The sequence below is a fragment of the Oryctolagus cuniculus genome, chromosome 1 (genome assembly GCF_051225735.1).
Source record: "Oryctolagus cuniculus isolate XC-2025 breed Fujian yellow rabbit chromosome 1, ASM5122573v1, whole genome shotgun sequence".
NCBI classification, from domain to species: domain Eukaryota; kingdom Metazoa; phylum Chordata; class Mammalia; order Lagomorpha; family Leporidae; genus Oryctolagus; species Oryctolagus cuniculus.
The window spans coordinates 4568886-4596267 of record NC_142867.1 but is presented as its reverse complement, the minus strand read 5'-3'; the positions used below and the strand labels follow the sequence as shown (position 1 = coordinate 4596267).

The 27382-nt window shown below is 58.4% G+C and overlaps 2 protein-coding genes across 2 annotated transcripts in view; one reads left to right on the top strand and one right to left on the bottom strand.

Annotated features, from left to right (window-relative positions):
* RAD9A (RAD9 checkpoint clamp component A) overlaps nt 1–27382 on the top strand; it is a 64273-nt gene that overhangs the window by 11846 nt on the left and 25045 nt on the right. The window lies entirely within an intron of this gene.
* POLD4 (DNA polymerase delta 4, accessory subunit) lies at nt 19879–21315 on the bottom strand. The gene is made up of 4 exons (XM_002709237.6): nt 21068–21315; nt 20788–20877; nt 20519–20630; nt 19879–20281 (listed from the first exon to the last, which is right to left on the bottom strand). The coding sequence occupies exons 1-4, from the start codon at nt 21162–21164 to the stop codon at nt 20257–20259; spliced, it is 324 nt and encodes a 107-aa protein (XP_002709283.1). The 5' UTR covers nt 21165–21315; the 3' UTR covers nt 19879–20256.

Here is a 27382-nt window from a genome sequence, read left to right as displayed (position 1 = left end):
TGCGGGAGAAGTGGGGACTGTGCCGACGGGCACGCCCAGAGGGCTGGGGGTGGGTTCTCTGTGAATCCCATGCAGGGTGAGGCTTCGTGATGGGGGTGGGAGTGGATTGGAGATACTGACGGTGCTGGGAGTGTTTGAGTTCTGGCTTAATTACAGGAGAAACATTTCATGAATGGGGCTGGCATTGTGGCAGTCTCCGCCTGCGATGGCGGAATCCCATATGGGCACCGGATTATGTCCTGGCTGCTCCACTTCCAATCCAGCTATGCACATGGGAGACCTGGAAGAAGCTCCTGGGTTTAGCCTGACCAAACCCTGGCCGTTGTGGCCATCTGGGGAGTGAACAAGTGGATGGAAGATTTTCTCTATTTGTCTCTCCCTTTCTCTCTGTACTCTGCCTTTCAAATAAATAAATATTAAAAAGAAAGGATACTTCATCACTATTGCAAGCATTGAGCTGAGACAAAAAGAGGGGTGGTGCCTTAGGAATAAGGACCAGCACCTAGATCAGAGTAGGCAGACTCCAGTCTACTCGGTACTAGAGCAGGAGTAGGCAGACTCCAGTCTACCCAGTACTAGAGCAGAGTAGGGAGACTCCAGTCTACCCAGTACTAGAGCAGGAGTAGGCAGACTCCAGTCTACCCAGTACTAGAGCAGAGTAGGCAGACTGCAGTCTACCCAGTACTAGAGCAGAGTAGGGAGACTGCAGTCTACCCAGTACTAGAGCAGAGTAGGGAGACTGCAGTCTACCCAGTACTAGAGCAGGAGTAGGGAGACTCCAGTCTACCCAGCACTAGAGCAGAGTAGGCAGACTCCAGTCTACCCAGTACTAGAGCAGAGTAGCAGACTCCAGTCTACCCAGTACTAGAGCAGAGTAGGCAGACTCCAGTCTACCCAGCACTAGAGCAGGAGTAGGCAGACTCCAGTCTACCCAGTACTAGAGCAGGAGTAGGCAGACTGCAGTCTACCCAGTACTAGAGCAGAGTAGGCAGACTCCAGTCTACCCAGTACTAGAGCAGAGTAGCAGACTCCAGTCTACCCAGTACTAGAGCAGAGTAGGCAGACTCCAGTCTACCCAGCACTAGAGTAGGAGTAGGCAGACTGCAGTCTACCCAGTACTAGAGCAGGAGTAGGCAGACTGCAGTCTACCCAGTACTAGAGCAGAGTAGGTAGACTCCAGTCTACCCAGTACTAGAGCAGAGTAGGGAGACTGCAGTCTACCCAGTACTAGAGCAGAGTAGGCAGAATCCAGTCTACCCAGTACTAGAGCAGAGTAGACAGACTCCAGTCTACCCAGTACTAGAGCAGAGTAGGGAGACTGCAGTCTACCCAGTACTAGAGCAGAGTAGACAGACTCCAGTCTACCCAGTACTAGAGCAGAGTAGGGAGACTGCAGTCTACCCAGCACTAGAGCAGAGTAGGCAGACTCCAGTCTACCCAGTACTAGAGCACAGTAGGGAGACTGCAGTCTACCCAGTACTAGAGCAGAGTAGCAGACTGCAGTCTAACCAGTACTAGAGCAGAGTAGCAGACTCCAGTCTACCCAGTACTAGAGCAGAGTAGCAGACTGCAGTCTACCCAGTACTAGAGCAGAGTAGCAGACTCCAGTCTACCCAGTACTAGAGCAGGAGTAGGCAGACTGCAGTCTACCCAGCACTAGAGCAGAGTAGCAGACTCCAGTCTACCCAGTACTAGAGCAGAGTAGCAGACTGCAGTCTACCCAGTACTAGAGCAGAGTAGGCAGACTCCAGTCTACCCAGTACTAGAGCAGAGTAGGGAGACTCCAGTCTACCCAGTACTAGAGCAGAGTAGCAGACTCCAGTCTACCCAGTACTAGAGCAGGAGTAGGCAGACTCCAGTCTACCCAGAGCTAGAGCAGGAGTAGGGAGACTGCAGTCTACCCAGTACTAGAGCAGAGTAGCAGACTCCAGTCTACCCAGTACTAGAGCAGAGTAGCAGACTCCAGTCTACCCAGTACTAGAGCAGAGTAGCAGACTCCAGTCTACCCAGTACTAGAGCAGAGTAGCAGACTGCAGTCTACCCAGTACTAGAGCAGAGTAGCAGACTGCAGTCTACCCAGTACTAGAGCAGAGTAGGGAGACTGCAGTCTACCCAGTACTAGAGCAGAGTAGCAGACTCCAGTCTACCCAGTACTAGAGCAGAGTAGACAGACTCCAGTCTACCCAGTACTAGAGCAGAGTAGGGAGACTGCAGTCTACCCAGCACTAGAGCAGAGTAGGCAGACTCCAGTCTACCCAGTACTAGAGCACAGTAGGGAGACTGCAGTCTACCCAGTACTAGAGCAGAGTAGCAGACTGCAGTCTACCCAGTACTAGAGCAGAGTAGGCAGACTCCAGTCTACCCAGAGCTAGAGCACAGTAGGCAGACTGCAGTCTACCCAGTACTAGAGCAGAGTAGCAGACTCCAGTCTACCCAGTACTAGAGCAGGAGTAGGCAGACTCCAGTCTACCCAGAGCCAGAGCAGGAGTAGGGAGACTGCAGTCTACCCAGTACTAGAGCAGAGTAGCAGACTCCAGTCTACCCAGTACTAGAGCAGAGTAGCAGACTGCAGTCTACCCAGTACTAGAGCAGAGTAGCAGACTGCAGTCTACCCAGTACTAGAGCAGAGTAGCAGACTGCAGTCTACCCAGTACTAGAGCAGAGTAGCAGACTGCAGTCTACCCGGGTGTTGTCTCCGTTGTTGAGATGCAGTGGTAGAGAAAGTGAGCTCCCATCTGCTGGTCATTCCCCAGATGCCTGCCGTGGACAGGGCTGGACCGGACCAAACGTGGGAGCCAAGGACACAATCCAGGTCTCCCACGTGAGTGGCAGGAGCCCAGTCGGTGCTGCTGCTTCCCAGGGTCTGCACAGACAGGAAGCTGGAGTGAGGAGCTGGAGATGGGTGCTCTGGTGTGGATGTGGCTGTCTTAACTGCTAGGCTGACCTCACGCTGCTTTGTGAACAAGTTTGTGTTTGTGTATTTGAGAGACAGGACCAGGCTACCCAAGTCCTGTCTACTATGTGCTGAAAATAGCCGTGCATGTTTGTCTACTTGTTACCTATTGTTGATTTTTAAAAAGGTTACGTTTATGTGACAGGAAGAAAGGGAGATGGCCTGGAATGGAGGAGAAGCAGGTTAAGCTGCTGCCTGTTACGCCGCATCTCACAGGGGCACTGCTTCGTGTCCCAGCTGCTCCACCTCTGATCTGGCTCCCTGCTGATGGCCTGGGAAGAGCAGCAGAGGGTGGCCCACGTGTTTGGGCCCCTGCCACCCACGTGGGAGACCCAGATGAAGTTCCTGGCTCCTAGCTGCTGCCATCTGGGGAGTGAACCAGTGCGTGGATGTTCTCTGTCTCTCCTTCTCTCTGTGTGCAACTCTTTCAAATAAATAAATAATCTTAAAAAAAGAAAGAAAGAGGAAGAGAGATAGAGGAAGATATCTTCCATCTGCTGGTTCACTCCCCAAATGCCTACAACAGCTAGGCTGGGCCAGGCTGAGGCCAGGAGTCAGGAGCGCCATCCAGGTTTCCCACAAGTGCCAGGCAAGTCCTTGGGCTTTCATCTGCTGCTTGCCCGGCACATTAGCAGGAAGCTTGATTGGAAGCACAAGCAGCCAGGGCTTGAACCATGTACTCCAACGTGGAATGCAGGTGTGGCTTCACCCACGGTGTCACAAGGCCAACCCCACGACACTGCAGTGGCAAATACAAGTCCTTGTGACAGAGGCTGCAGAGACCAGAAAGCGGGGAGTATTTCCTATCCAGGTTTGATGGGGGTCAGCTCTTTGCTCACCCCCTCTGAGAAGTAAGGGCTACTCTAAAGGATCAGGGAGAATTTATGAGAATGAGCTGCCTGCCACAGTGTACTCCAGACTCCTTAAAGGGACACAGTCTTGAGACTGTCGTCACCGCACAGTGAGTTAAGCTGCCACTTGACATCGCTGGCATCCCACGTTGGAGTGCTGGTTCAGACTCAGCTGGTCCGCTTCTGTCCAGTTCCCTGCTAATGGCACTGGGAAGGCAGTGGATTATAGCCCAAGTACTTGGGCCCTGCCACCCAAGTTCCTGGCTCCTGGCTTTGGCCTGGCCCCAACCCTCGCTGTACTATTTGGGGAGTGAACCAGCAGGTAGATTTCTGTCTCTTCCTCTCTCTGTTTGCTCAACATTCCAAATAAGTCAATCTTCAAAAAAACCTCAGTATTATCCAAACAAGTTTAGCATATGATAAAAAATTACTAGTAATTCAAGGAAAAAGAAAAATATAGCCTATAATTTAAAAAAGTTATCAGTAGAAACTCACCCTGGGGCCGGCGCTGTGGCTCACTTGGTTAATCCTCTGCCTGCAGTGCCGGCATCCCATATGGGTGCCAGTTTGAGTCCTGGCTGCTCCTCTTCCAGTCCAGCTCTCTGCTGTGGCCCAGGAGGGCAGTGGAGGATGGCCCAAGTGCGTTGGCCCTGCACCCGCATGGGAGACCAGGAGGAAGCACCTGGCTCCTGGCTTCAAATCGGCGCAGCACCAGCCATAGTGGCCATTTGGGGGGTGAACCAATGGAAGGAAGACCTTTCTCTCTGTCTCTCCCTCTCACTGTCTATAACTACCTGTCAAATAAATTAAAAAAAAAAAAAAACATACCTTGAAATGATCCAGATATTGAAAGTAGTAGAAAGGGCTTTAAAGCAGCTATTATAAATATGATTAAGTGATTAAAGGAGAATATAGTAGCCTTAATGAGAAATCTCAGCAGAGAAATTGAAAATATAAAAAAGAACCAAAGATAAATTCTAGAATTGCAAAGGGCAGTTCTAAAATGGGAAGTTCATTGGATGGGCTTAACAGAAGACTGGGGAAGAAGGCTTGGCAGAAAAAGGGGCTTTGAACTAAAGACAGGTCCTGAGAAGTGATCCCAGCCAAGATACAGCATAAAAACATTGAAGAGAGACTAACCGAGCCTCGGTGACCTGAGGGTACCACCGAGTGTCTGGAAGGGGACAGACGAAAACACTTGAAGAGGTAATGGCCCCCAAAATTCTGAAACGTGATGAGAAATACTCACTCACAGATTCAAATCCAAACATGATGCGCAAAAGAAAGTCATACATGGACCAGGCACGTCGTAGCCAAACTGCTGAAAACCAGAGAAGGAGATATTTTGAAAATAAGCAGAAGGAGAAATCAGAGCATGGGGAGTGCTGGGCTCACACCCTCAGAGCAAGGGGAGTGCTGGGCTCACACCCTCAGAGCATGGGGAGTGCTGGGCTCACACCCTCAGAGCAAGGGGAGTGCTGGGCTCACACCCTCAGAGCAGGGGGAGTGCCGGGCTCACACCCTCAGAGCAAGGGGAGTGCTGGGCTCACACCTTCAGAGCAGGGGGAGTGCTGGGTTCATACCCTCAGAGCAGGGGGAGTGCTGGGCTCACACCTTCAGAGCATGGGGAGTGCTGGGTTCACACCTTCAGAGCATTGGGAGTGCTGGATTCACACCCTCAGAGCATGGGGAGTGCTGGATTCACACCCTCAGAGCAGGGGGAGTGCTGGGCTCACACCCTCAGAGCAGGGGGAGTGCTGGGTTCATACCCTCAGAGCATGGGGAGTGCTGGGTTCATACCCTCAGAGCAGGGGGAGTGCTGGGCTCACACCTTCAGAGCATGGGGAGTGCTGGGTTCACACCTTCAGAGCATTGGGAGTGCTGGATTCACACCCTCAGAGCATGGGGAGTGCTGGATTCACACCCTCAGAGCAGGGGGAGTGCTGGGCTCACACCCTCAGAGCAGGGGGAGTGCTGGGTTCACACCTTCAGAGCATTGGGAGTGCTGGATTCACACCCTCAGAGCATGGGGAGTGCTGGATTCACACCCTCAGAGCAGGGGGAGTGCTGGGCTCACACCCTCAGAGCAGGGGGAGTGCTGGGCTCACACCTTCAGAGCAGGGGGAGTGCTGGGCTCACACCTTCAGAGCAGGGGGAGTGCTGGGCTCACACCAACAGAGCAGGGGGAGTGCAGGGTTCACACCCTCAGAGCATGGGGAGTGCTGGGCTCACACCTTCAGAGCAGGGGGAGTGCTGGGTTCACACCCTCAGAGCATGGGGAGTGCTGGGTTCACACCTTCAGAGCTTGGGGAGTGCTGGGTTCACACCTTCAGAGCAGGGGGAGTGCTGAGTTCACACCTTCAGAGCTTGGGGAGTGCTGGGTTCACACCTTCAGAGCATGGGGAGTGCTGGGTTCACACCCTCAGAGCGTGGGGAATGCTGGGCTCACACCTTCAGAGCAGGGGGAGTGCTGGGTTCACACCCTCAGAGCATGGGGAGTGCTGGGCTCACACCTTCAGAGCAGGGGGAGTGCTGGGTTCACACCCTCAGAGCAGGGGGAGTGCTGGGCTCACACCTTCAGAGCATGGGGAGTGCTGGGTTCACACCCTCAGAGCATGGGGAGTGCTGGGCTCACACCTTCAGAGCAGGGGGAGTGTTGGGTTCACACCCTCAGAGCAGGGGGAGTGCCGGGTTCACACCTTCAGAGCGTAGGGAGTGCTGGGTTCACACCTTCAGAGCGTGGGAGGATGCTGGACTCACACCTTTCACCTGCTACAAGAAGAGGAGTGTCACTCTGGAATTCTGTATTCCGTGAAAAATCTCCTTCAAAATGAGTGAGAAATAAAGAGCTTTTCAGAAAAGTAAGTGGTGAGTTGAGTTGTCGTGAGCAGAGCTGCACTCAGAAATACTAAAGAAGGTATCTACGGGCAGAAAGGCAATTTGGAAATTGGATCCATGGAGACTATGAAGAGCCACGGAAGCCACCGTTTCTGGGCACCTAGGAAAGAGGAGGTTTCCCTCTCTTTATTCTTGTAGAAGACAAAGGACTGTTTTGTTTTGTTTTAAGATATATTTATTTATTTGAGATGCAGAGTTACAGCAGAAAGAGGTCGTCCATCCACTGGTTCACTCCCCAAATGGCTGCAATGGCTAGAGTTGAGCCGATCCGAAGCCAGGAGCCAGGAGCTTCTTCCGGGTCTCCCACTTGGTGCAGAGACCAAAGGACCTTAGCCATCTTCCACTGCTTTTCCAGGCCATAACAGGGAGCTGGATCAGAAGTAGAGCAGCTGGGACTTGAACCTGAGCCCATATGAGATGCTGGCACTGCAGGTGGTGGTTTTACCCTCCATGCCACAATGCCGGCCCCTAGGCTCCTGGTTTTGACCTGGCTCATAAAAATGTTGGTGGCCGGGCTGGCGCCTCGGCTCACTAGGCTAATCCTCTGCCTAGCGGCACCGGCATACCGGATTCTAGTCCCGGTTGGGGCGCCGGATTCTGTCCCGGTTGCCCCTCTTCCAGGCCAGCTCTCTGCTGTGGCCCGGGAGTGCAGTGGAGGATGGCCCAGGTGCTTGGGCCCTGCACCCCATGGGAGACCAGGAAAAGCACCTGGCTCCTGGCTCCTGCCATTGGATCAGCGCTGTGCGCCGGCCGCAGCGCGCCGGCCGCGGTGGCCACTGGAGTGTGAACCAACGGCAAGGGAAGACCTTTCTCTCTGTCTCTCTCTCTCACTGTCCACTCTGCCTGTCAAAAAAAAAAAAAAAAAAAAAAAGTTGGTGGCCATTGTGGCCATTTGGGGAAGGAACCAGCAAATGGAAGAGATCTCTTCTCTCTCCCTCTACTCTCTCCCCCCCTCCCCCCTTTCCTTCCTTCCTTCCTTCCTTCCTTCCTTCCTTCCTTCCTTCCTTCCTTCCTTCCTTCCTTCTTTCCTTCCTTCCTTCCAACAGAGTTAGAGAGAGAGAGAGAAAGGTCTTCCTTTTTCCATTGGTTCACCCTCCCAAATGGCCGCTACAGCCAGGCCAGTGCGCTATGCAGATCCGAAGCCAGGAGCCAAGTGCTTCTCCTGGTCTCCCATGGGGTGCAGGGACCCAAGCACTTGGGCCATCCTCCACTGCCTTCCTGGGCCACAGCACAGAGCTGGACTGGAAGAGGGGCAACCGGGACAGAATCCGGTGCCCCAACCGGGACTAGGAACCCGGTGTGCCGGCACCACAGGTGGAGGATTAGCCAAGTGAGCTGCAACGCCAGCCCCCTCCCCTCTTTCTCTCCCCCTCTCCCCCTTTCTCCCTCTCTCCTCCTTTCCCCCTTTCTCCCTCTCCCCCTTTCTCTCTCCCTCTCCCCCTCTCCCTCTCCCCCCTCCCGCTTTCTCCCTCCCTCCCCCCTTTCTCCCTCTCCCTCTCTCCCTCTCCCCCTTTCTCCCTCTCCCTCTCTCCCTTTCTCCCCCTCCCCTCTTTCTCTCCCCCTCTCCCCCCTCCTGCTTTCTCCCTCTCTCCCTCTCCCCCTTTCTCTCTCTCTCCTTCTCCCCCCTCTCCCCCTCTCCCCCTCTCCCCCCTTCTCTCTCTCTCCTTCCCTCCCTTCCTCCCACTCTCTCCCTCTCACCCTCCCTCTCCTCTTCCTCTGCCTTTAGTTACTCTGCCTTTCACATAAGTAAATAAAAGAAAAAGAACAAGTTCAATCCAAGGAAGGAGATAATGAAAAACAGAAGTTAATGAAATGGAAAATGTGAAAATAATGGAGAAACAGCATGGCCAAAAGTTTGTTCTTTGAAAAAAATTAATAAAATTGATCAATCCTCAGCAAGGCTGAAAAACACAAACTACCATTTACCAGGCATTAAACAGTGGATACCGCCATAGATTGTAGACAGTAGAATGATAAGGAGGAAGGGGCGGGCATTGTGGCACAACAGGTTAGGCAGCCATTCAGCACTTCCTCATCCCATATCAGAGTGCTGGCTTAAGTCCCGGCTATGCCTTCCATACAGCCGCCTGGTAACGCACCTGGGAGGCAACAGACGATGGCCCAAGTAGTTGGCCCTCTGCCACCATGTGGGAGGACTCGGCCAGGGTCCTGGCTTCAGCCTGGCCTGACCCTGGCTGTTGTAGCCAGCTGGGGAGTGAACCAGCGGATAGAAGATCTCTCTCTTCACCTCCTCGTCGTCCCCTCACCTGCTGCTCTGCCTTTCAAATAAATAAATAAGCGAGTCTTTTAAAAATAAATAAAATGATAAGAAGGAATATTATGAACAACCTTTAGGCAATAAATATGAACACCTGGATGAAGTGAGCAGAAAAGAGGCTTTTTTAAAATTCAGTAGGCAGACAGAGCGAGCTTCCGAATGCTTGTTCACTCCCAAATGCCCGCCATGGCCACCGACGTTTTGATGGGTTATTTCCTGCAGATTGGAGGCGGCTCACTGTTGGCCCCCTCATTCCCGCCTTTGTTGCCCTAGTTCTTCTTGCCCATACCTCAAACCAGTGGGCCCCCGCCGTACAACAGCGTGAATGAATGTCACAGACACTGTTAACTGTTGCATTCGCTGAAAAAGCCACATATGTGGCGTGCGGTTCACCTGGAGCTCTAGGACCAGCAGCACAAATCTTTGGTTGTAGACCCCAGTCCCCCTAGGCCGAGGGGAAGGAGATTAGGTGCAGAGGGAGAGGGGGCTTTCTGGCTGATGGGAGGTTCTAGGTCATGATGGGGTTGGTGGTTACTCCGGTGTACATATTTATCAAAACTGTATGCATAAATGTCTGTAATTATGCTGTAGACAAGTTGCACTTCGGTAAAGTTGCTTTTTAAAAAATCTGCGAGTGGGAGCCAGTGCTGTAGTGCAGTGGGTTCAGCTGCTGCCTGCAGTGCCAGCATCCCATAGGAGCTGACTCGAGTCCAGCTGCCCCACTTCTGACCCAGCTCCCTGCGAACGTGCCTGGAAAAAGCAGCAGAGGATGGCCCACGTGCTCCCACTCACCTGGGAGACCTGGATGAAGCTCCTGGCTCTGGCTTCAGTCTGGCCCAGTCTTGGCCATTGGAGCCATTTGGGAAGTGAACCAGCAGAGGGAAGACTTTTCTCTCTCTGCCTCTGCCTCACCTGTCTGTAACTCTGCCTTTCAAATAAATAAATAAATATTTTTTAAAAAATCTGAACACGATGTCTCCAATCCAGATCCAGCACTGGAGATTCTTCCTCACCTTCCCTATTCCATATTTTATCTCCCTGTTTGCACAGTGCAGTCCTCTGTTCCCAATATCTCTGTATTCATCTTTTCAGTCCTTAATACAAAAGCAGAAAAACAGTTTTTAGAATTACTGTACCAGTGCCATTTTTTAAAATTTATTTATTTATTAGAGAGGCAGATGCAGAGAGAGAGGTCTTCCATCCAGTGGTTCACTCCCAGATGGCTGCATCAGCCGGAGCTGCACCAGTCTGAAGCCTGAAGCCAGGAGCCTCCTCCGGGTCTCTCACACAGGTGCAGGGGCCCAAGAACTTGGGCCATCTTCTGCTGCTTTCCCAAGCCATAGCAGAGAGCTGGATCAGCCAGGACTCAAACTGGTGCCCATATGGGATGCCGGCACTGCAGATGACAGCTTTTCCCGCTATGCCACAGCACCGGCCCCCCAATACCATTATTTTTTTTAAGATTTACTTTGTTTATCTAAAAGAGTTACAGAGGGAGGTAGAGACAGAGAGAGAGGTCTTCCATCCGCTGGTTCACTCCCCAGATGGCTGCGATGGCTGGAGCTGCACCAATTTGAAACCAGGAGCCAGGAGCTTCTTCCAGGTCTCCCACATGGGTGCAGGGGCCCAAGGACTTGGGCCATCTTATACTGCCATCCCAGGCCATAGCAGAGAGCTGGATTAGAAGAGGAACAGCCGAGACTAGAACTGTCGCCCATATGGGATGCCAGCACCTCAGGCCAGGGCTTTAACCCACTACACCACAGCACTGGCCCCAACCCCCAAATCCCATTATTAACAACAAACCTACTAAGTTCAAGATTGTTTTTTGTTCTTTTATTTATAGGAAGCCCATGGACTATGTTCAAAATTATTTGAATTCCTATAGGCTTTATTCTGTGGTTATTTTATCAACTTTCTAAAAAAGATTTAGTTATTTATTTGAAAGAGAGCATAATAGAAAGTTGATCTTCCAGCTACTGGTTCATTCTTCAAATGACTGCAATGGCCAAGGCTGGTGCAGGCCAAACCAGGAGCCTGGAACTCCCTTTGGGTCTTCGTGGGTGGCAGGGGCTGAGCACTTGGGCACCCTCTGCTGCCTTCCCAAGTGCAGCAGGAGGGAGCTGGGTCAGGAGTGGAGCAGCCAAGCCTCAAGCCAGTGCTCCAGCAGGAGACGCCGGTGTTGCAGGAGGCAGCCTGGCTCACTGCTCCACAGCGCCAGCCTGTGTTGTCCACTTCATGTACAATAAGCTTCATTTTTTGTATTCAATTTTAGGGTTAAAAATCTCTTACTGTAACACCTTTAAATATATAAAATATTTCTATGGTTCAAGGACTGGAATGAGACAAAAATAGAGAAGCCCCACTCCGTCCTCATCCACCCCGTCCTCACCTCCCTTGGCAGTAACTGTGTTGTCCACTTCTAGTTTGCCCTTCATGTCTTTAAATGCATGCTTCATTATTTTTTATTTCTATAAAGGGAATAAATTTCATGTATTTCATATATATAGTTCTTTACTATTTTTTAAAAGACTTATTTGTTTGAAAGGCAGAGTGGCAGAGAAAGAGGGGGGGAGGGAGAAAGGGAGAGAGAGAGAAAGAGAGAGAGATCTTCCATCCACTGTCCCATTAATACCCAGTGCTCACAGCAGTGGGGTCTAGGAAGGCCTGAGCCAGGAGCCAGGGGCTGCACCTGGGTCTCCCACATGGGTGGCAGGGGCCGGAGTAGTTGAGCCATCATCCGCTGCCTCCCACACACTGGCAGGAACTGGACAGGAAGTGGAGTGGTCGGGGCTCGCACACAAGCTCCCCGATACGGGGTAAATGTGCCAAGCTGCAGCCTGACTCCTGCTGAGCCGCAAGCCCGGCCAGGCAATGCCCTGCTTCCCCTTCCTTACGCAGCTGTGGTGCGGTGCGCGCTTAAGTTTTGTTCTGGAAGGCACCCCACACCAACTAGTGGAAATAGTCCTCATTTTCTTTCTGTGGTTACACCGTATTCCGTTAGGTGAGCTTATTTAATCCGTCTCCTGTAGACGGAGCTGTTTCCGGTAGTCTGCTGGTGTAAACAGTCCACAGTGAATAAGCCTGTGCGTCGTGGTGTCTTCTTTTCCCCCACTGTATTTGACAGGCTCGGAGACAGGGAAGGATCTTCCACCTATGGGTTCACTCTCAAATGCCCACGGCAGCCCGGAGTAGGTCAGGCTGAGGCCAGGAGCCCAGAACTCGGCCCAGGGCTCCCACACCGTGGCGGGGACCCGCGCACTTGAGCGACTGCTTCCTCCCAGGGTGCGCGTTCTCAGAAGCCGGCTGGGAAGTGGAGGAGCCGGGACTCAAACCAGGCACTCAGACACGGGAGCAGGCTCCCCGAGTGGCATCTTAACTGCAGCACCAAGTACCCCGTATGTTTCTGTTTGCCGAACTGAGTCTTAGGGGTGAGCTGCTGGAAGTGAGGCGGTGGGGCACAGAGCAAGTCTGTCCTCTCACTGATCGGGGCCCCTAGCCTTGCCAGCACCAGCCGAGTCTTGCGCCTGCCAGTCCTGTTTCCAGTGCGGTTGGGCATCTTTCCGTAAATTTAAGTGTAGACGGAAAGCTCTTTAGGGGTTGGGACGCAAGCCGTGAATTCGTTCCATAAATCACCCACATTAGCAGGTGCCCCGCATGCACTCGTTGGGGGAGTACACGGATGAGCTGGCTGGCCTAACACTGGACTCCTCTTGTTTGGACTCCCGTGACGTCTGTTGTTTACCCTTGTCCGAGGGAGGGCGGTGCCAGGTGCCTGGCTGAGATCTGGTAAAAGAGGAGACGGGCCTTCCAGAGGGGCTGCATCCTGCATCTTCCCTCTGCCAGGACACCGCCAGAGACGGGCCAATGACCCTTTCCTCCTGGTGGAATGCAGTCAGAGAGGCACAGCTCACGAGTCCAGAGGTGGCCACAGGTCCAGTTGCCTGCCACAGCGGACCTTCGCCCCAGTGGGATTGTTTCCACTACTTTAAAAAAAGATTTCTCTATTTATTTATTTGAAAGGCAGAATGACAGAGGGAGAGACAGATGTATATATTCCATCCACTGGCTCACTCCCCAAATGCTGACAGCAGCCAGGGCTGGGCCAGGCTGAAGCCAGGAGCCCAGAGCTCCGTCCAGGTCCCTCAGGTGGACGGCAGGTGCCCAGGAGCTGTGGCACTTCTCCACAGACTCATCCATTGTGTCCTGTATCTTGCCAGTCCCTACTGGTCGACTTTCAGGCTGTTTCTGGTCTTGGCTATTCCAGTTGAGGATACATTTCTGGATACAGAGAAAGGGGCACACACTGAGAATTCTGATGCCAAGCTGGTGCCCTTGGAGTTGGGCAGGTTCCCGGCATCATGGGAGCAGGATCCTGGGTGGCCCCCTCCTGGGAGCAGGTGGATGGCTCCCTGCCCCCCAGACGTGAGCACGGGCCCCTCTGCGTCTCGCAGGACCTCTCATGGGCCTTCCGCAGCTGACCCAGGGGAGGCAGAGGCTTGGAACGGAAAGTGAGGAGGGGCTGTTGGTGAGGTTGACACTCTGGTGCCTTCCTGGCTGAGAAGGTCCAGGAAAAGATGGCTGCTGTCGCCGAGGCCACACAGCCTCGGAGAAGTGACCTAGAGCCCAGACGTCGCTGAAATGTAGGACCAGCCTTCCCCAGTCCCCCATAAACGATTCCCGCAGGCTGGATCGGACCCGTGAGCCTGTGGGAAGTAGGTGCGGTGGGAAGGCGCTGTCGGCTGTGCGTGCGTCCTGGGCGCTGGCTGTGAGCTAGGCACACACTGACCAGGGTAAACCCCGCGGAGCAGCGCGGACAATGGGAGGTTTGTTTAGCTGTAGTATCGACAGCTTGCCGTGGAGAGCTGAGAGGCTAGCCTTACCTCTCTCCCTGGAGCTGCACAGAGAGAGAGGCACCGTGCAGGGCAGGGCAGGGCTATGGCAGGAGGAACCATCAGCACCTCTGGGGGAGGTGAGAGACAGTCACGGGCCAGTACCAGGAGGTTCACACCCCAGGGGGCTTCCAGGAAACATCTTTCCCTTCAAGGGACACAGGACCCAGCACACGGGGTCCACCGCTCGTCCACCCCTCCTGCGGCAGTCCGGGCTCACAGAGCCCTGCGGGCCCCCTGCCAGGCTCAGCCTGCCGCACAGCACTGTCACAGGAAGCTCTGGTCTGATCATTTGCATTTCCCGCGACTGGCGCTCAGCGGCTGTTCTCTGCCTTGGGACCCAGGTGGATGGGCTGCAGGCCGACCTGCAGAGGCGGCTGCCAATCATTTTGGGATCCCTAGGTCCCAGAGGTGGCCTTAGCCAGATCTCCCTGAAGCTGGCACTGCTTCTAGACCAAGCCCTTTCCCTGCTGATACTACAGGTAAACAAACCTCCCATTGTCCGCGCTGCTCCGCGGGGTTTACCCTGGTCAGTGTGTGCCTAGCTCACAGCCAGCGCCCAGGACGCACGCACAGCCGACAGCGCCTTCCCACCGCACCTACTTCCCACAGGCCTGCTCTGTGGCCCACGGGTCCAAGCCAGCCTGTGGGAATCTTGGTAAGTTAGCTCCTCGAACTCAAGCACTAGGGAGCTGATCCGAGGGCGGGTGAATGTTCCCACACCTGAGTCAGGAGTGAATCAGGGGACGCGGTGCTGGGGTGGCTGACAGCTGGGGAGCCCAGGAGAGCTGCCGGTGGGACAGAGAGCGGTGGGAAGTGCAAGAGTAGGGGGCAACCATCCCACCCCTCGCGTTCTTCCTATTGGCGTTGCCCTAGACGTCCCGCAGCAGCACGCCCGCCGCCATGCACTTGGAAGTCCCTGCTGCCCCCCGGGGCCTCCTGCCACCCTGACGGCTCTGCCTGCTTCGCCGGATCTCCCTCTACCTTCTTTCCTGAGCGCCTCTGCCTGTCTCGCACTCTCAGGGGTCACGGTCAGTCGTGTGCAGGGGTTCCCCTGCATCCCTCTGGGGACTGGAGCCCGGTGTGGCATTGCCTGCCACACGTCTCCGTTTAGTGTCCTGTCATCCCCGGACTACATGGTGTGAAATCCAGCCATCTCCCCCTCCTTTCCACCTTTCTGCCCACGGCATCAGCCCCTCTCACCCGCTCAAGCTCACAACCTGAGGCATAGCTGACGCCCCTCCCGCGCCTCATCTGCGTCCTTGGCCACCCATCAGCGTTCTTGTCCTTCCTGCCGGCTCCCCGGGGCCCCAGCACCACTGCTGAGCACTGAGCAGCCCCCCGCTGGGGCTCCCAAGGCGCTTCGCCCCCTCTGGTTGCGTGTTCCTGGCCAGGAAGACTTTCTGGGGTGAGTGCTTTCAGCCTGTCTGTCCTGCTCGGAAACCTTCAAGTTCTTTGTCACCTTAGGTCAGGTCCCAGCTGCTTGGCCTCAGGGTCAAGAGCCTTCTTTTGTCCCCAGTTTGCCTCCTTGGTGTTGGCGCCCCAGATCCAGACTCTGGGCTCAGACCCCGCCCCTGACACCCACATGCTGTACGACCCTGGGCAGTTACTCCATCTCTCTGTGCCCGAGTTTCCTCTCTAAAATTATAAGCAGTTGTGTAATTGTTTGTAGGGTTGCTATGAGGACAAAATCCACTTAGACCATGCTGGCAACTCAGTGAGCTCTCACATGCTAACTTCAAAAAAATTTTTTAGGCGCCTGCACTGTGGCATAATGGGTAAAGCCACTACTTGCATTGCTGGCATCCCATATGGGTGCTGGTTCGAGGCCCAGGTGCCCCACTTCCAGTCCAACTCCTTGCTAATATGCCTGGGACAGCAGAGGAGGATGGCCCAAGACCTTAGGCCTCTGCACCCACGTGGGAGACCTGGAAGAAGCTCCTGGCTCCTGGCTTTGGCCTGGCCCAGCCCTGGCCACTGCAGCCATTTAGGGAGTGAACCAGAGGATGGAAGATCTCTCTGTCTCTCTCTTCTCTTCTCTCTCCTGTCTGTGACTGTGCCTTTCAAATAAATAAGTACATCTTTAAAAACATTTTTTTAGTTCATTTTTCCAGAGATAGAGAAAAAGCACTCCCACTTGCTGGTTCACTCCCCAGTGCCTACAGTGGCCAGGCGACAGGTGCAGACTGGAGCCAGGAGCGGAGACCTCGGTCCAGTGCTCTGGCATGGGTGGCACTGACACAAGTACTTGAGGCACACTGCTGCCTCCCAGGTCTGTGCCCGCCCAGTGCTCGTCCTTGACTGCACAGCTTGGCACCACGGGCATGCTGCGTGCTCGCACGCGTCACCCGGACGCACACATCAGCCCTCCTCGCTGCCCTCGCTCAACCCGTTCCCTTCATCTGGAAGGCTGCTCTCTGGCCGCCCTCCTGAGGCCCCGCCTCCTGTTTGGGAAGCTGGCCTTCAGCCCCGGGCCCATCTCCCCGGAGGGTCGTTTTACTCACCGTCCACCATGTCATCTAGTTACCGTTCAAACAACTACTGCCACAGGCTTCGGAGTAGAACACAAAGTCGGCAGAAGATTTTTTTTTTTAAGATTATTTATTAGACAAGCAGAGTTTGAGAGGGAGAGACAGACAGAGAGGTCTTCCATCCGCTGGCTCACTCCCCAAATGGCCATGACGGCTGGAGCTGGGCCGATCTGAAGCCAGGAGCCAGGAGCTTCTTCCAGGTCTCCCACATGGGGGCAGGGGCCCAGCACTTGGGCAATCTTCCATCGCTTTCCAAGCCACACCAGAAAGCTGGATTGGAAGAGGGGCAGCCGGGACTAGAACCGGCACCCATATGGGATCCAGCGGCACAGGTGGAGGCTTAGCTCACCTGGCAGATTTGTAAGACAAAGCACAAAACTACCGAGACTATTCAGAGGGAGCTGTGCCCTGGGGGCAGCCTGCCTTCCCCTGCAGTGGAAGCTGAGAGGCAGGGCCTGCATGAAGGTAGGGGCCAGGTGCCCGGGATGAAGGGCCGTGGAGGGGACAGACCCGCGGTGGTCAAGGCCCGGGCTCCACCCAGGCTGGGCTGCTCAGCATCGGTCAGAGCCGCCCTGGCTTGCCCGGGGCAGCACTCCGAGTGCGGGTTCTAATCCTCCACATCTGGAGGCCCTATGGGTCCTGCCACCCGCCCGCGTCTGGAGCACAGGTGTGGCCGAGTGGCCGGGAACTCGGGCCTCGGTGTTTCCTCACCGAGCGCTCGGCCTGTTTCCTTCTCTGCAGAACACAGCTAGTGCTCAGCTAACGCGGGTCCCGAGGAGTCTGCGGACAGCATGCCTGTGCGTCCTGCGCGGCGTGGCTCGCTCAGGCACTCACAGACATCCCGTCCCTCCCCGCGGAGGCTGGCTCGCAGCAGACATCTGCTTCTCAGACAGTCCCCTCCCCAGAGAGGCCCCCTCCCCGCATCCCTGCCCACACACTCTGCCTCCCTCGCTCCTGGCCCTGCTCGCCTGCCCAAGGCCCGCGTCTCCCGGAGCGCTGCGTTCCCTCTCTGTGGGTCACTCAGTGAGCGGTTACGCTGCGCTGTCACTCCGGCTGGAACAGAAGATGAAACAACAAAGCCCGCACCTTCCCCGGGACCCCTCCTCTGCCACCCCCACCCCACACACAGCGTCCCGGGACCCCTCCTCTGCCACCCCCACCTCCACACACAGCGTCCCGGGACCCCTCCTCTGTCACCCCCACCCACAGCGTCCCTGGGACCCCTCCTCTGCCACCTCCACCCCCACCCACAGCGTCCCAGGACCCCTCCTCTGTCACCCCCACCCCACACACAGCGTCCCGGGACCCCTCCTCTGCCACCCCCACCCCACACACAGCGTCCCGGGACCCCTCCTCTGTCACCCCCACCCACAGCGTCCCCGGGACCCCTCCTCTGCCACCCTCACCTCCACCCACACTGTCCCCAGGACCCCTCCTCTGCCACCCCCACCTCCACACACAGCGTCCCGGGACCCCTCCTCTGTCACCCCCACCCCACACACAGCATCCTGGGACCCCTCCTCTGCCACCCTCACCTCCACCCACACCGTCCCCAGGACCCCTACTCTGCCACCCCCACCTCCACCCCACAGCGTCCCCGGGACCTCTCCTCTGCCACCTCTACCCCACAGCGTCCCTGGGAGCCTTGGGGCAGTTCCTTGTGTCCACCCCAGCAGCCTCCTGGCCTGCAGCCCCTTGTCAAGGTCCCCAGTGGCCCCATCATGGACAGCCCAGCGGGCTGCTCTCGGCTCCAGTTTGCCACCTTCTCTGGGGCCTCTGAGCCCTTCCCACCTTCTCCCGGGCCCCTCGGGTCCCCCCCAGCTCCCCTCATTCTTCTGGCTCTCCTCAGTCCCTTTCACCCTGACCTCTTGAGTGTGGGAGGCCACAGGGCTGGCCTTGAACCACGTCTAATCCCTGTCTACTCTCGGGTAGTCCTGTCCACTCGCATGGCTCCAAATGCCCTAGGAGAGATCCCTGGCTTTGTCAGCTCAAATCTAGATCTCTGAGTTCTAGACTCTCACAGCCGCCTACACCCGTCCCCTGGAATGTGTCAACAACTGCCTATAACAGCCCTCGCCTCCCGCCCCAGCCCCCCGCCCTTCCCCGGTCCTGTCTGTCTCGGTGAGGGGAGCCCGGCGGGACTGTGCGGCCGTCCTTGGCTCCTCTCTCTTCAGTCCCACAGCCAGCTGGCCAGAAGGTCCTGTCCATTCTCCCTCCGGAAGGGAGAGGACCTGGCGCTTCTTCGCGGCTCCGCCCCTCCCGCACCCTGGCCCAGGTCACCGTCACCGTCACCAGGCCGACTCCAGCAGCCTCCCGAGTGCGGCCGCCACCTGTCTTCTCCCAGCTCCACAACCTGCTCTCGACCAGCAGCCAGAGGAATGCTTCCAAAACATCAGTGTCATGATGTCACTGACTGGCCTCGAGCCCTCCGACGCCTTCCCCTCCCAGAATAAAACCCAGATTTCCTGCCATGGCCCCAAGGCCCTGTGGCACCGGCCTGCCCGCTGCCTGGCCTCACTCGGCACTGCCCTCCCTGGCTACACTCGCCTCCACCTGTTCCTGGAACACATGGGGCATGCTTCTGCCACGGGGCTTTCCTGTTTGCCGTCCCTTCGTCTGGAACACTGCTGTGGGTGCAACCTGGTGCCCCTACTCCTTCCAGGCTTCTGTCCAGTGCTGCCGCGGGCCCTCTGCCCCGGCTCTCTGGGACAGCACCTCTGTGCTCCGCCTTGTCCACCTCCCCACTGTTCATAAACACCCAAGACCTTTGGTGCCCGGCACGGGGCAAGGTCATGGCCTGCCTGGCCACCTTCCTGCTGGGTGCTTTGGGGATCTTCACTTGACCTCTCTGAACACTGTGCACTTGAAGTCCCTGCAACGCGGGCAGTGCTCAGGAAGGTGGCACTAAGCCCCGGAGGCCTGTCCTGGCCTGTGTCTAGGAGTCCCTGCGGGGCTGGGACAGGACTGCCAGAGAGGGGAGCCACTGCACCCTCCACGTCACACCCTGACCCGGGTCTCCTCCGCGTTACCCCGTCCCCAGCCAGCTCCCTCTGTCCCCAGCACTGTGGGTTCCCTTCCAGAGCCCCAGGTGGCCATGTCTGAGCAGGTCCTGCAAGGTAAGACCTCCCCAGCCTTGCGGTGGCTCCTGGTCGACCCTGGTGAGGGAAGCAGAGGTGCTTGGTGGGAACGTGTAGGTCCGTCTGGCCCCCGGACCCTCCTCCGGCAACATGGGGCTGGCTGGGTGGCAGTAGCGCAGGCAGGTTTTCCCTGGCTGGTCCCCGATGATGACTAGAGTAGTTCTCGTGCACCACCAGAGGGCGCCAGAGAGCGCAGAGTGCGGGCTCCGTGGTTCTGTCTGGGTGTCTCCCCTCCCGCTCAAGCGGGAGGAAAGGTGAGGCCTGGTGCTGGCTGTCTCCCACCTCGGAGCTTGCTGGGGCCTGCCAGCCAAGGCCGGGCCACGTTAAAGGAATGGAGGTCAGGATTCCAGTGTTCTTTATTGATAAGTGTGCATGAACCCCTTGCCCTGAGAACTCAGCCAGTCCTGCCCTCCGCTCCCCAGCCTGAGGTCGGGTGTGCACTCCGGCCTCCGAGGTCGCCAGCCTGCGTCCGGCTCTGCCTGGTTGAGGAAGGCATTGGAAGGGCCCTGGCCAGGTCCTCGTCCTGCGGACAGCACTTCCTGCAGGAGCTCGCCCTGGGGGTGGGGTGGGGGCTGGATGGAGGACCGGAGCCCTCCAAGCGCTCCTCCACAGTGGAGCTGAGCTACGCAGCAGCAGGTGCAGGTGGCGATGGCTCTGTCCTGAGGCTCTCGGGCGGCTGGCGGGAGTGCCAGCGGCAGCAGGGCTCAGCTGATGCCTCAGAGGGGGTAGAAGTGCCAGAGGCTGTGTAGACGGGGGATTTGCCAGAGAGAGAGAGAGACAGTCAGTGAGGCCCCTCGGTCTGATGCGGGCAGACCCTCAGTACTGCAGACAGAACCGGGGGGCCTGGGGTCACCCCTTCCCCCAGTAGCTCAGAGAGAGAATTATTAAAACATAACCCCCAAACCTGCATCCACGCCCCCTCGGTCAGGGCAGCCTCCCCATCGGGTGGTACCCAAAAGCCCCGAGCCTGTCTCTGACCTGTACTGGAAGCGGGGGTCTCCTGGGTGGGCCTTCAGCAGCTGGAGCACCTCTGGTGGCGGCTCCAAGCCCATCTGCTCTGCCCGGTGCCAGCGCTGCAGACGGGTGATCCCTGAGGGGCAGGCAGGAGACCCGGGCCTCATGGGGCGCAGGAAGAGTCCGGCACACCCAGATAATGCGCGCCGAGGCGCCGCGTCCTGAGACCCCAGGGCCGGGCGCAGGCGCCCGAGAGGCAGGCGAGGCAGGCGGGGAGACAGGGCGGCGCTCACCTGTGCAGGGCCCGTACTGCCAGGCCAGGTCAAACTGCCGCAGCAGCTCCAGCACGGCTTCCTCCCCGCCGGGGGGCCGGGGCTCCTCCCCTGCAATGACACTGCTCCTCAGGCGGGTGCCCGCAGCCCTCCTCAGCGGCTCTCTGCCTCTGCCACCCGGCGGCCAGCCCTGTCAGCCGGAAGGAGAGGACGTGCTACGCTTCCCCTTCCATCTGCCCCCGCCCACGTCCTCTCCGGCCCCTGCTGTCCACTCCTCCGACCTCCCCCGCGCTTCAGAGACCTAGCTCTCGTGCCAGCTCCCCCTTGCAGTGCCCGGCAGGCCCCTCCCCCCGCTTCACAACAGGGTAGGAGTCAGTGATGAGCTGCTTCCGGCCCATGGTGGCCACCCAGGCAGGCGGAGAAGGTGACCGCGGGGACGAAGAGACAGGCCAGCGGGCGCGAGAGAGACAGCTGCTAGGGGAGAGCGCGAGAGAGTCGTGGCCAGAGAGCGAGATGGGGCCAGCGACGGGCAGACGAGATGACCCAGACAAGCCCGAGAGGAAGTCGCCTGGTTCCAGGGGATGACGCCTGCCCCCCGCCCCCACAAACACGCAAATAGCAAAGACCGAAGCCAATGGCAGGCCGCCGCTGTGGGGCGGGGCCCGGGCCCCAGCCAATGGCGCGCGGCGCAGGGCGAGGGGCGGGGCAGCTGCTGCAGCTGTGCTCTGGGGGAGGAGGGGTTCGGGAGGGGTGGGGACCTGTCAAGATGCCCCAGACTTCACCACCTCCTCCCGCCCCCCATTGGTCTCCGTGGGTCCCCGGGGACGCACGGAGCGTTATCCTGGGCCTCTCACTTCCCGTTTTGCCTTCCTAGGCAAATGTTCTTTTCAGCCTCACTAATCCCCGTGTCGGGTTTGTAACTCCCCAGAGCCCATCTGGAACCTTCCTCTCCGGGGCCTTGGACCCGAGCGTTGTGGGGGCAGGTCTGGAGGTCCGAAGAGAGTTTGGGCTAATCCAGCCCCCTGCCCTGCTCCCACCCGCCCCAGGAGCGCTGGTGGGGGCCTTGGGCTCTGACAGCTCCTTTCTCACAGCCTGTGCCCAGACACTGCCCACACTGCTGGTGGAGGCCGCGCGTGGCCCTGTCGGCTCTCCTGGGGTCCGAAGCCTGCCTCTGCTCACCCTAGTGGTCAGGAAGGTCCCCTGGGTAGCCTGAGGCCAGAGCTGGGGTCTCTCACGGGGCCTCTGGGTCCCCAGTTCTTCCCAGCCAGACCTGCACCGTCTTGCAGCATCGTGCCTGGGAGCAGAAAACGCTCACAGCGCAGCGTGCGCTGTGTTGCAGGGACCGCTCTAACCATCCCCACAGCAACTCCGTTTAAGCAGATGGCAAGGGTTTTTGAAAGTAGGCAGTATGGATAAATTATTATCCCTGCCGATAGACTGGCATTGCGGGGACCCCTGTTGGACCACAGCCCCTCCCTGCGCCCCAGGTCCCCAGGGCAGAGGGGGTGCCGTTGGAAGACGGAGGACAGGCGTGGGGTGGGTCCACAGTGCAGTTGGTGTCAGGAGGCCTCCTGGAGGAGGTAGGCTCTGGTACACAGTGGCTCTCAATCCCCCACCCGTGACCTTTGTCCCCTGGGCTCCTGTCACTGCTGACTCACCCCTACTCCCGCCTCCCCCTCACCAATTTCCTGGCAGCAGGCAAAGTGCTGGCCAGTGGGAGGCTGGGAACCAGCACAGAGACAGCCCGGCCCTGATCACCCTCGAGCCGGGGCGCCCATCCGGTCCTTCCCTCCAGGGCTGTGAGGGTTGGCGCCTGCTGGGGGCCTCTGCTGGCCTCTTTCCCAGTGCGCGGGCCCGGTGCTCCGGGTCAGGAAGCGGGCTGGGCCCCGGTACACACAGAGACCCAGGAGGAGAGTGCTTCCCAGAGGGGAAGCAGAGGACTAGCCTGTCTTCCGGGGCCGCCTCCTGCCGGTTCTCCCTTCATCTTCCTCAGAGGGAAGCAGTGCAGGGCTAGGGGGCCCTGCCCTGTGTCCCGCTGTCACTGCCCACCTCCCTCCCGGGCACATCCGGGGAGGGCAGCGGGGGCCTGGAGCGGAGTCCAGTGGGGCACTGAGCATTCCCTGGAGAGGTGGCGCCCAGACCCCGGGGCCTCGACGAGGGGCTCCCGGGCTGTTCTCAGAGACATGTGGCGTCCACCTCCCGAGCCCACAAAGGCCTGAAGGAGTGGGAGTCATGGGTGGGGCAGACCCCTCCTCATTCCTGGTCCCTCCCACCCCTGAAAGCTGATAGCCGTGGGGCCCTGCCACCGCCCAGGGAGCGTGAAATGGGGTGTGCCGCTGGGAGGCCACAGCGGCTCCTGCTGTGCCTGGGCCTCGTCTCTCTGCTCTGGCAGCCTCAGGCACCCTGACCTGCTCTGTGGGCACTGTGGGCACCGTTCCTGCCAGTCGCCCCCGGCTCCGCCCGGCTCGGGCCTTGCCAACCTCGCCCACCCAGTCAGGAAGATGTCGCCCAGGGACTTCCGTGCCCCTCAGCTCCAGGAAGAGCGTCCTAGTGGGCAGGTCGCGTGCCGGCATCGGCTGGAGCTGAGGGAGCCCCCTCCCCCGAAGGCCTTCCCTCCTCTCCTGCTCCGGGAACAGTGGGGTCGCACCCCAGGGTGGCATTGGCACCCCGGGGGTGGGGACCACTCTTGTCCCGCTGGTCTCCCCCTACTCCGTGTCTGGACCACTAAGGGGCACTGCAGCCTCAGGCCCTCTCCTCCCTAGCGCCATCAGCCTCCTACCACCTCATCCTGGAGCCTGTCGAGGCTCTGGCTTTGGGCTGGAGGGCCGGCCAGAGGTCTGAGTTGGGACATAGCTTCCTTGTGCCGGTCTTGACACCAAGATGCTGGTGGTGACCTTTGAACCTTGGCCCGGGAGCATCCCAGGCCTTTGCTTCAGGGGCAGGACCAGGAAGCCCCGCAGAGAAAAGAACGGGAGCAGGAGCCCAGCACTCTCCTGAGGGCTGAGGCCCACCGCTGAGGGCTCCGAGGGGGCGGGGGATGAGGCCTGGCTCGGCATGGTGCAGCGGAGGGAGGGGAGCAGCCGGCTGGAGCCTGGCAGGCTGTGGGCTGCGTCCAGCTCTGCCTTCTCCCCAGTGCCTGCCTTCCTCTGGCCCCTGGGCCCTGCCACCCACCCTGAGCTGGAGAGGGGGCCGGCACAGGAGATAGGACGCCTCGGCCTGGGGCCCGTCCTCCCAGCCCTCTACCCTCCCGAACACCCCTCCTCCCCTTGGTCCAAGTTCTTGGCTTAGCAGGCTTAAGGGGAAGGAGCCTAGAGGAGGAAGGGGCTCCGCCCATCTGATTTATCCTCTGCCCTGTCCCCCCACCTCCTCGGGTCACCCCCCCTTCTGGGCCATGCTGGCTCTAGAGAAGTTCTGGGCAGGTTTGCAGAGGCCCTTCGGCCATTCCTCACCCTGGCCACCAGGTGTCAGACTTTGTCCAGCTGGGACGACTGGGAGGAAGGTCCTAGTTAACGGTTCCCACCCTCCCCCATGAGCCCGGCCTAGGAGATGGGGCAAGTTGGGGAGGGGCCTGGCGGCGACCTCTGAACTAGAGTCTGGGCAACCCTGAGGGGTGACACGGGAAAGGACTGGACGTTGGGCTCAAAGCCTTCTGTTATTCCCTCCGGCCCCGGCACACCCCTGACAAGGGCTTTGTGCCCTGCTGGGAAATTGGGGACCAGGCTGAGTCAGGGACTTCGAGAATGGAAGGGACAAAGGCAGGGACAGTTGTGGCTCCAGAGGGGAAGGGGCAGCCTCCAGGGAGCTGCCCTTCGGAGCGCCCAGCCAGGCCTGAATCACTGGCCCTTGCCCTCTAGGCTGGGGGAACAGAGCGCCCCTGCCCGCGGCGCTTCCCCACGAGGTGGCCGTGGGCGAGGCTGCAGTGAGTCTCCCCACAGACCCGGGGGACCCTTGCCCTGGACGTCCGACGCCGCCATCTCTCATCAGAGCCTCCTCTGTACCCACGCACGCCCTCCCGGAAGCGGCTGCCTCCATCTTGGGCCGCTGCTCTCCAAGCTGGGCGTGGTTCCGAGCCCCAGGGTGACGGCGAGATCTCTGTCCCACGCGTGTTGTCTGGCATGACAGGGAGCAGGCCCTCCGCTCCCTCGTCCCTGGGGACCTGAGCGCTGGCAGAGGTGAAGTCCCTGCTGTCACTTTCAAGCCCTAGGTCTTCTGGATTCTTATGTTGGCCCCCGGTAAGTGGCACCTTGACAGCGGAGGGAACTTATCCCAGGGGGCACAAGGACACTCACAGAGCACACGGGCGACCTCTGGGAGCTGCCTGTCCCGTGGCACTCAGGGCCAACACCCAGAGGGGCCGCTGAGGGAGCCCCATGGGCTCTCCTGTGCACGGGCTGTCCGCACCCCGAGCGCGCTGTGGGGAGCCCTGCTCCCAGTGCATCCCCGCAGCAGCCCCACCACTCAGAACGGGGACACTCAGCGCCCCCCCCCACGTCCCTGCCCCGCCAGCCTGTGCCCGGGGGAGCGCCCTCTCTTGGCTGTGTCCACCTCTGGCCACACCAAGCGTGGGGCTGCTGACATCACCTCGGTCCTCCCGAGTCCCGAGCACAAAGCGAACCACCTCCCTTGGTGCCTCCCCCCGCCAGCTCGGAGGACGTGTGTGCACCCCCGTGCCTTTCTTCCCGCCACACCCGCCACCTCCGCACCTGGTGTCTGCCTCCCACCTGCTCTTTCAGGGGTCCCCCTTGGCTCCCTAACTGCCAGAGCCGTGGATTCTTCTCCATCCCCCGGGGCTTCCTCCTTCCAATTCTGCCGCCAGAGTACTGTCTCGGCAGTCCTGGATTGGCACCAGAGCAGAGTGCTTTACAGCGCCAGGCGTTGTGCAGAGATGCTGTGGGGGTGCAAGGTGAAGAAATCCTGGGGCTGCCCTCAGGTCATCACAGGCTAATTCACTGTACCCCGCCCCACCTCCGTGAGGCTGATCCCGCCCGGCTCCGTGAAGGGCGTCAGTCGGCAGTGTGGAGCATGCGCCGTGTGCTGGGCACAGGTGGGCACTGGCCATCCAGAGGGCAGCAGGGGCCGTCTCCTCCCCCGCAGGCTTACAGCCTGAGGGCCTTACCCCAAACTCAGCGCCGGCGCGCCGTCCTTGGTTGCCACAGTATTTTGCATGGGTCTGTCTGTCTGCACTTCTTACAGCTCTGCCCTGTATTCTGGCGTTTGGGGGAAGGGCATCCGTTCCCTCTCCCAGAGTGCCTTCCGCGGGCGCTAGGAGGGAGGACGACAGGACACGGCTTCCTGGTCTCCGTCCTGACAGCCCGCGCTCAGTGCTTGGCCTCCCGCAGGCTGCTGCTCCCATTGCCCGTTCAGGGAGGCGGCCCACGTCCTCTGCTGTGACCTGAAGAGCCTGGGTTGGCCAGGCTGCACCCCCAAATCCAGTAGCTCCTCCTTGCCTGGAGCTCCTCCTCGTCCACATCGTGTGTGTGTGCTTTTGTCCCTTAGGATTTCAGGAAAGAGGGTTTTTCCTCTCAGTATGGGTTCCGGGTTCCAGGAGGGCAGGAGCCAAGTTAGGTTTTTTTTTTTTTTTTTTAAGATTTATTTATTTGAAAGTCAGAGTTACACAGAGAAAGAAGGAGAGGGAGAAGGAGAGGGAGAGAGAGAGAAAGAGAGAGAGAGATCGCTGGTTCACTCCCCAATTGGCCGCAACGGCCGGAGCTGTGCTGATCCGAAGCCAGGAGCCAGGAGCTTCCTCCGGGTCTCCCACGTGGGTGCAGGGGCCCAAGGACTTGGGCCATCATCCGCTGCTTTCCCAGGGCATAGCAGAGAGCTGGATTGGAAGTGGAGCAGCCAGGACTTGAACCAGTGCCTACATGGGATGCTGGCATTGTAGGTGACGGCTTTACCCACTATGCCACAGCGCTGGCCCCCAGGTTAGGTCTTTCTTAAACTACCCTCCTGAGCCCTGTGACAGGCAGGTTGCTTGGCAACCAGTTGACATTACTGTTCTCTGTTGCTTCCCGGCCGAGGCCTTGTGTCCAGGAGCCCTTATGAAAGCTGAGTGTCGGGTCAAGTGCTGTGGTGCAGCAAGTCAAGTCACTGCTTGTGACGCCACCAGACCATATCTGAATGCCGGTTCGAGTCCCAGCTGCTCCACTTCTGATCCGGCTCCCTGCTACTGCGCCTAGGAAAGCAGTGGAGGACGGCCCAGATCCTTGGGCCCCTGCACCCACGTGGAGACCAGGGTGGGGTCCTGGCTCCTGGCTCCAGCCTGGCCCAGCCCTGGTTATTGCAGGCATTTGGGCAGTGAGCCAGTAGAGGGAAGATCTCTGCGTGCCTGTGACACTCTGCTTTTCAAATTCTCAATGTCTTTAAAAAAAAAAAACAAAAAACAAAAAACAAAAAACTGTGTACCCCGTGTCCCACAACTAGCAGGTCTTCACCCCGAGCCAGCCCCGTCGTCGGGAGCTCCTGAAACTTACCCCTCCCAGCAAGCTCGCCCAGGCTCTCGGCATCATCCTAGTGGGGGGATGGGAGACCGAAGCCTGAATTTGTGTAAATTCACTCAGCCAGGTTCTGAACTGGGTCTGAGGCTTGGGTCACCCCAAGTCGCACCGAACCCACC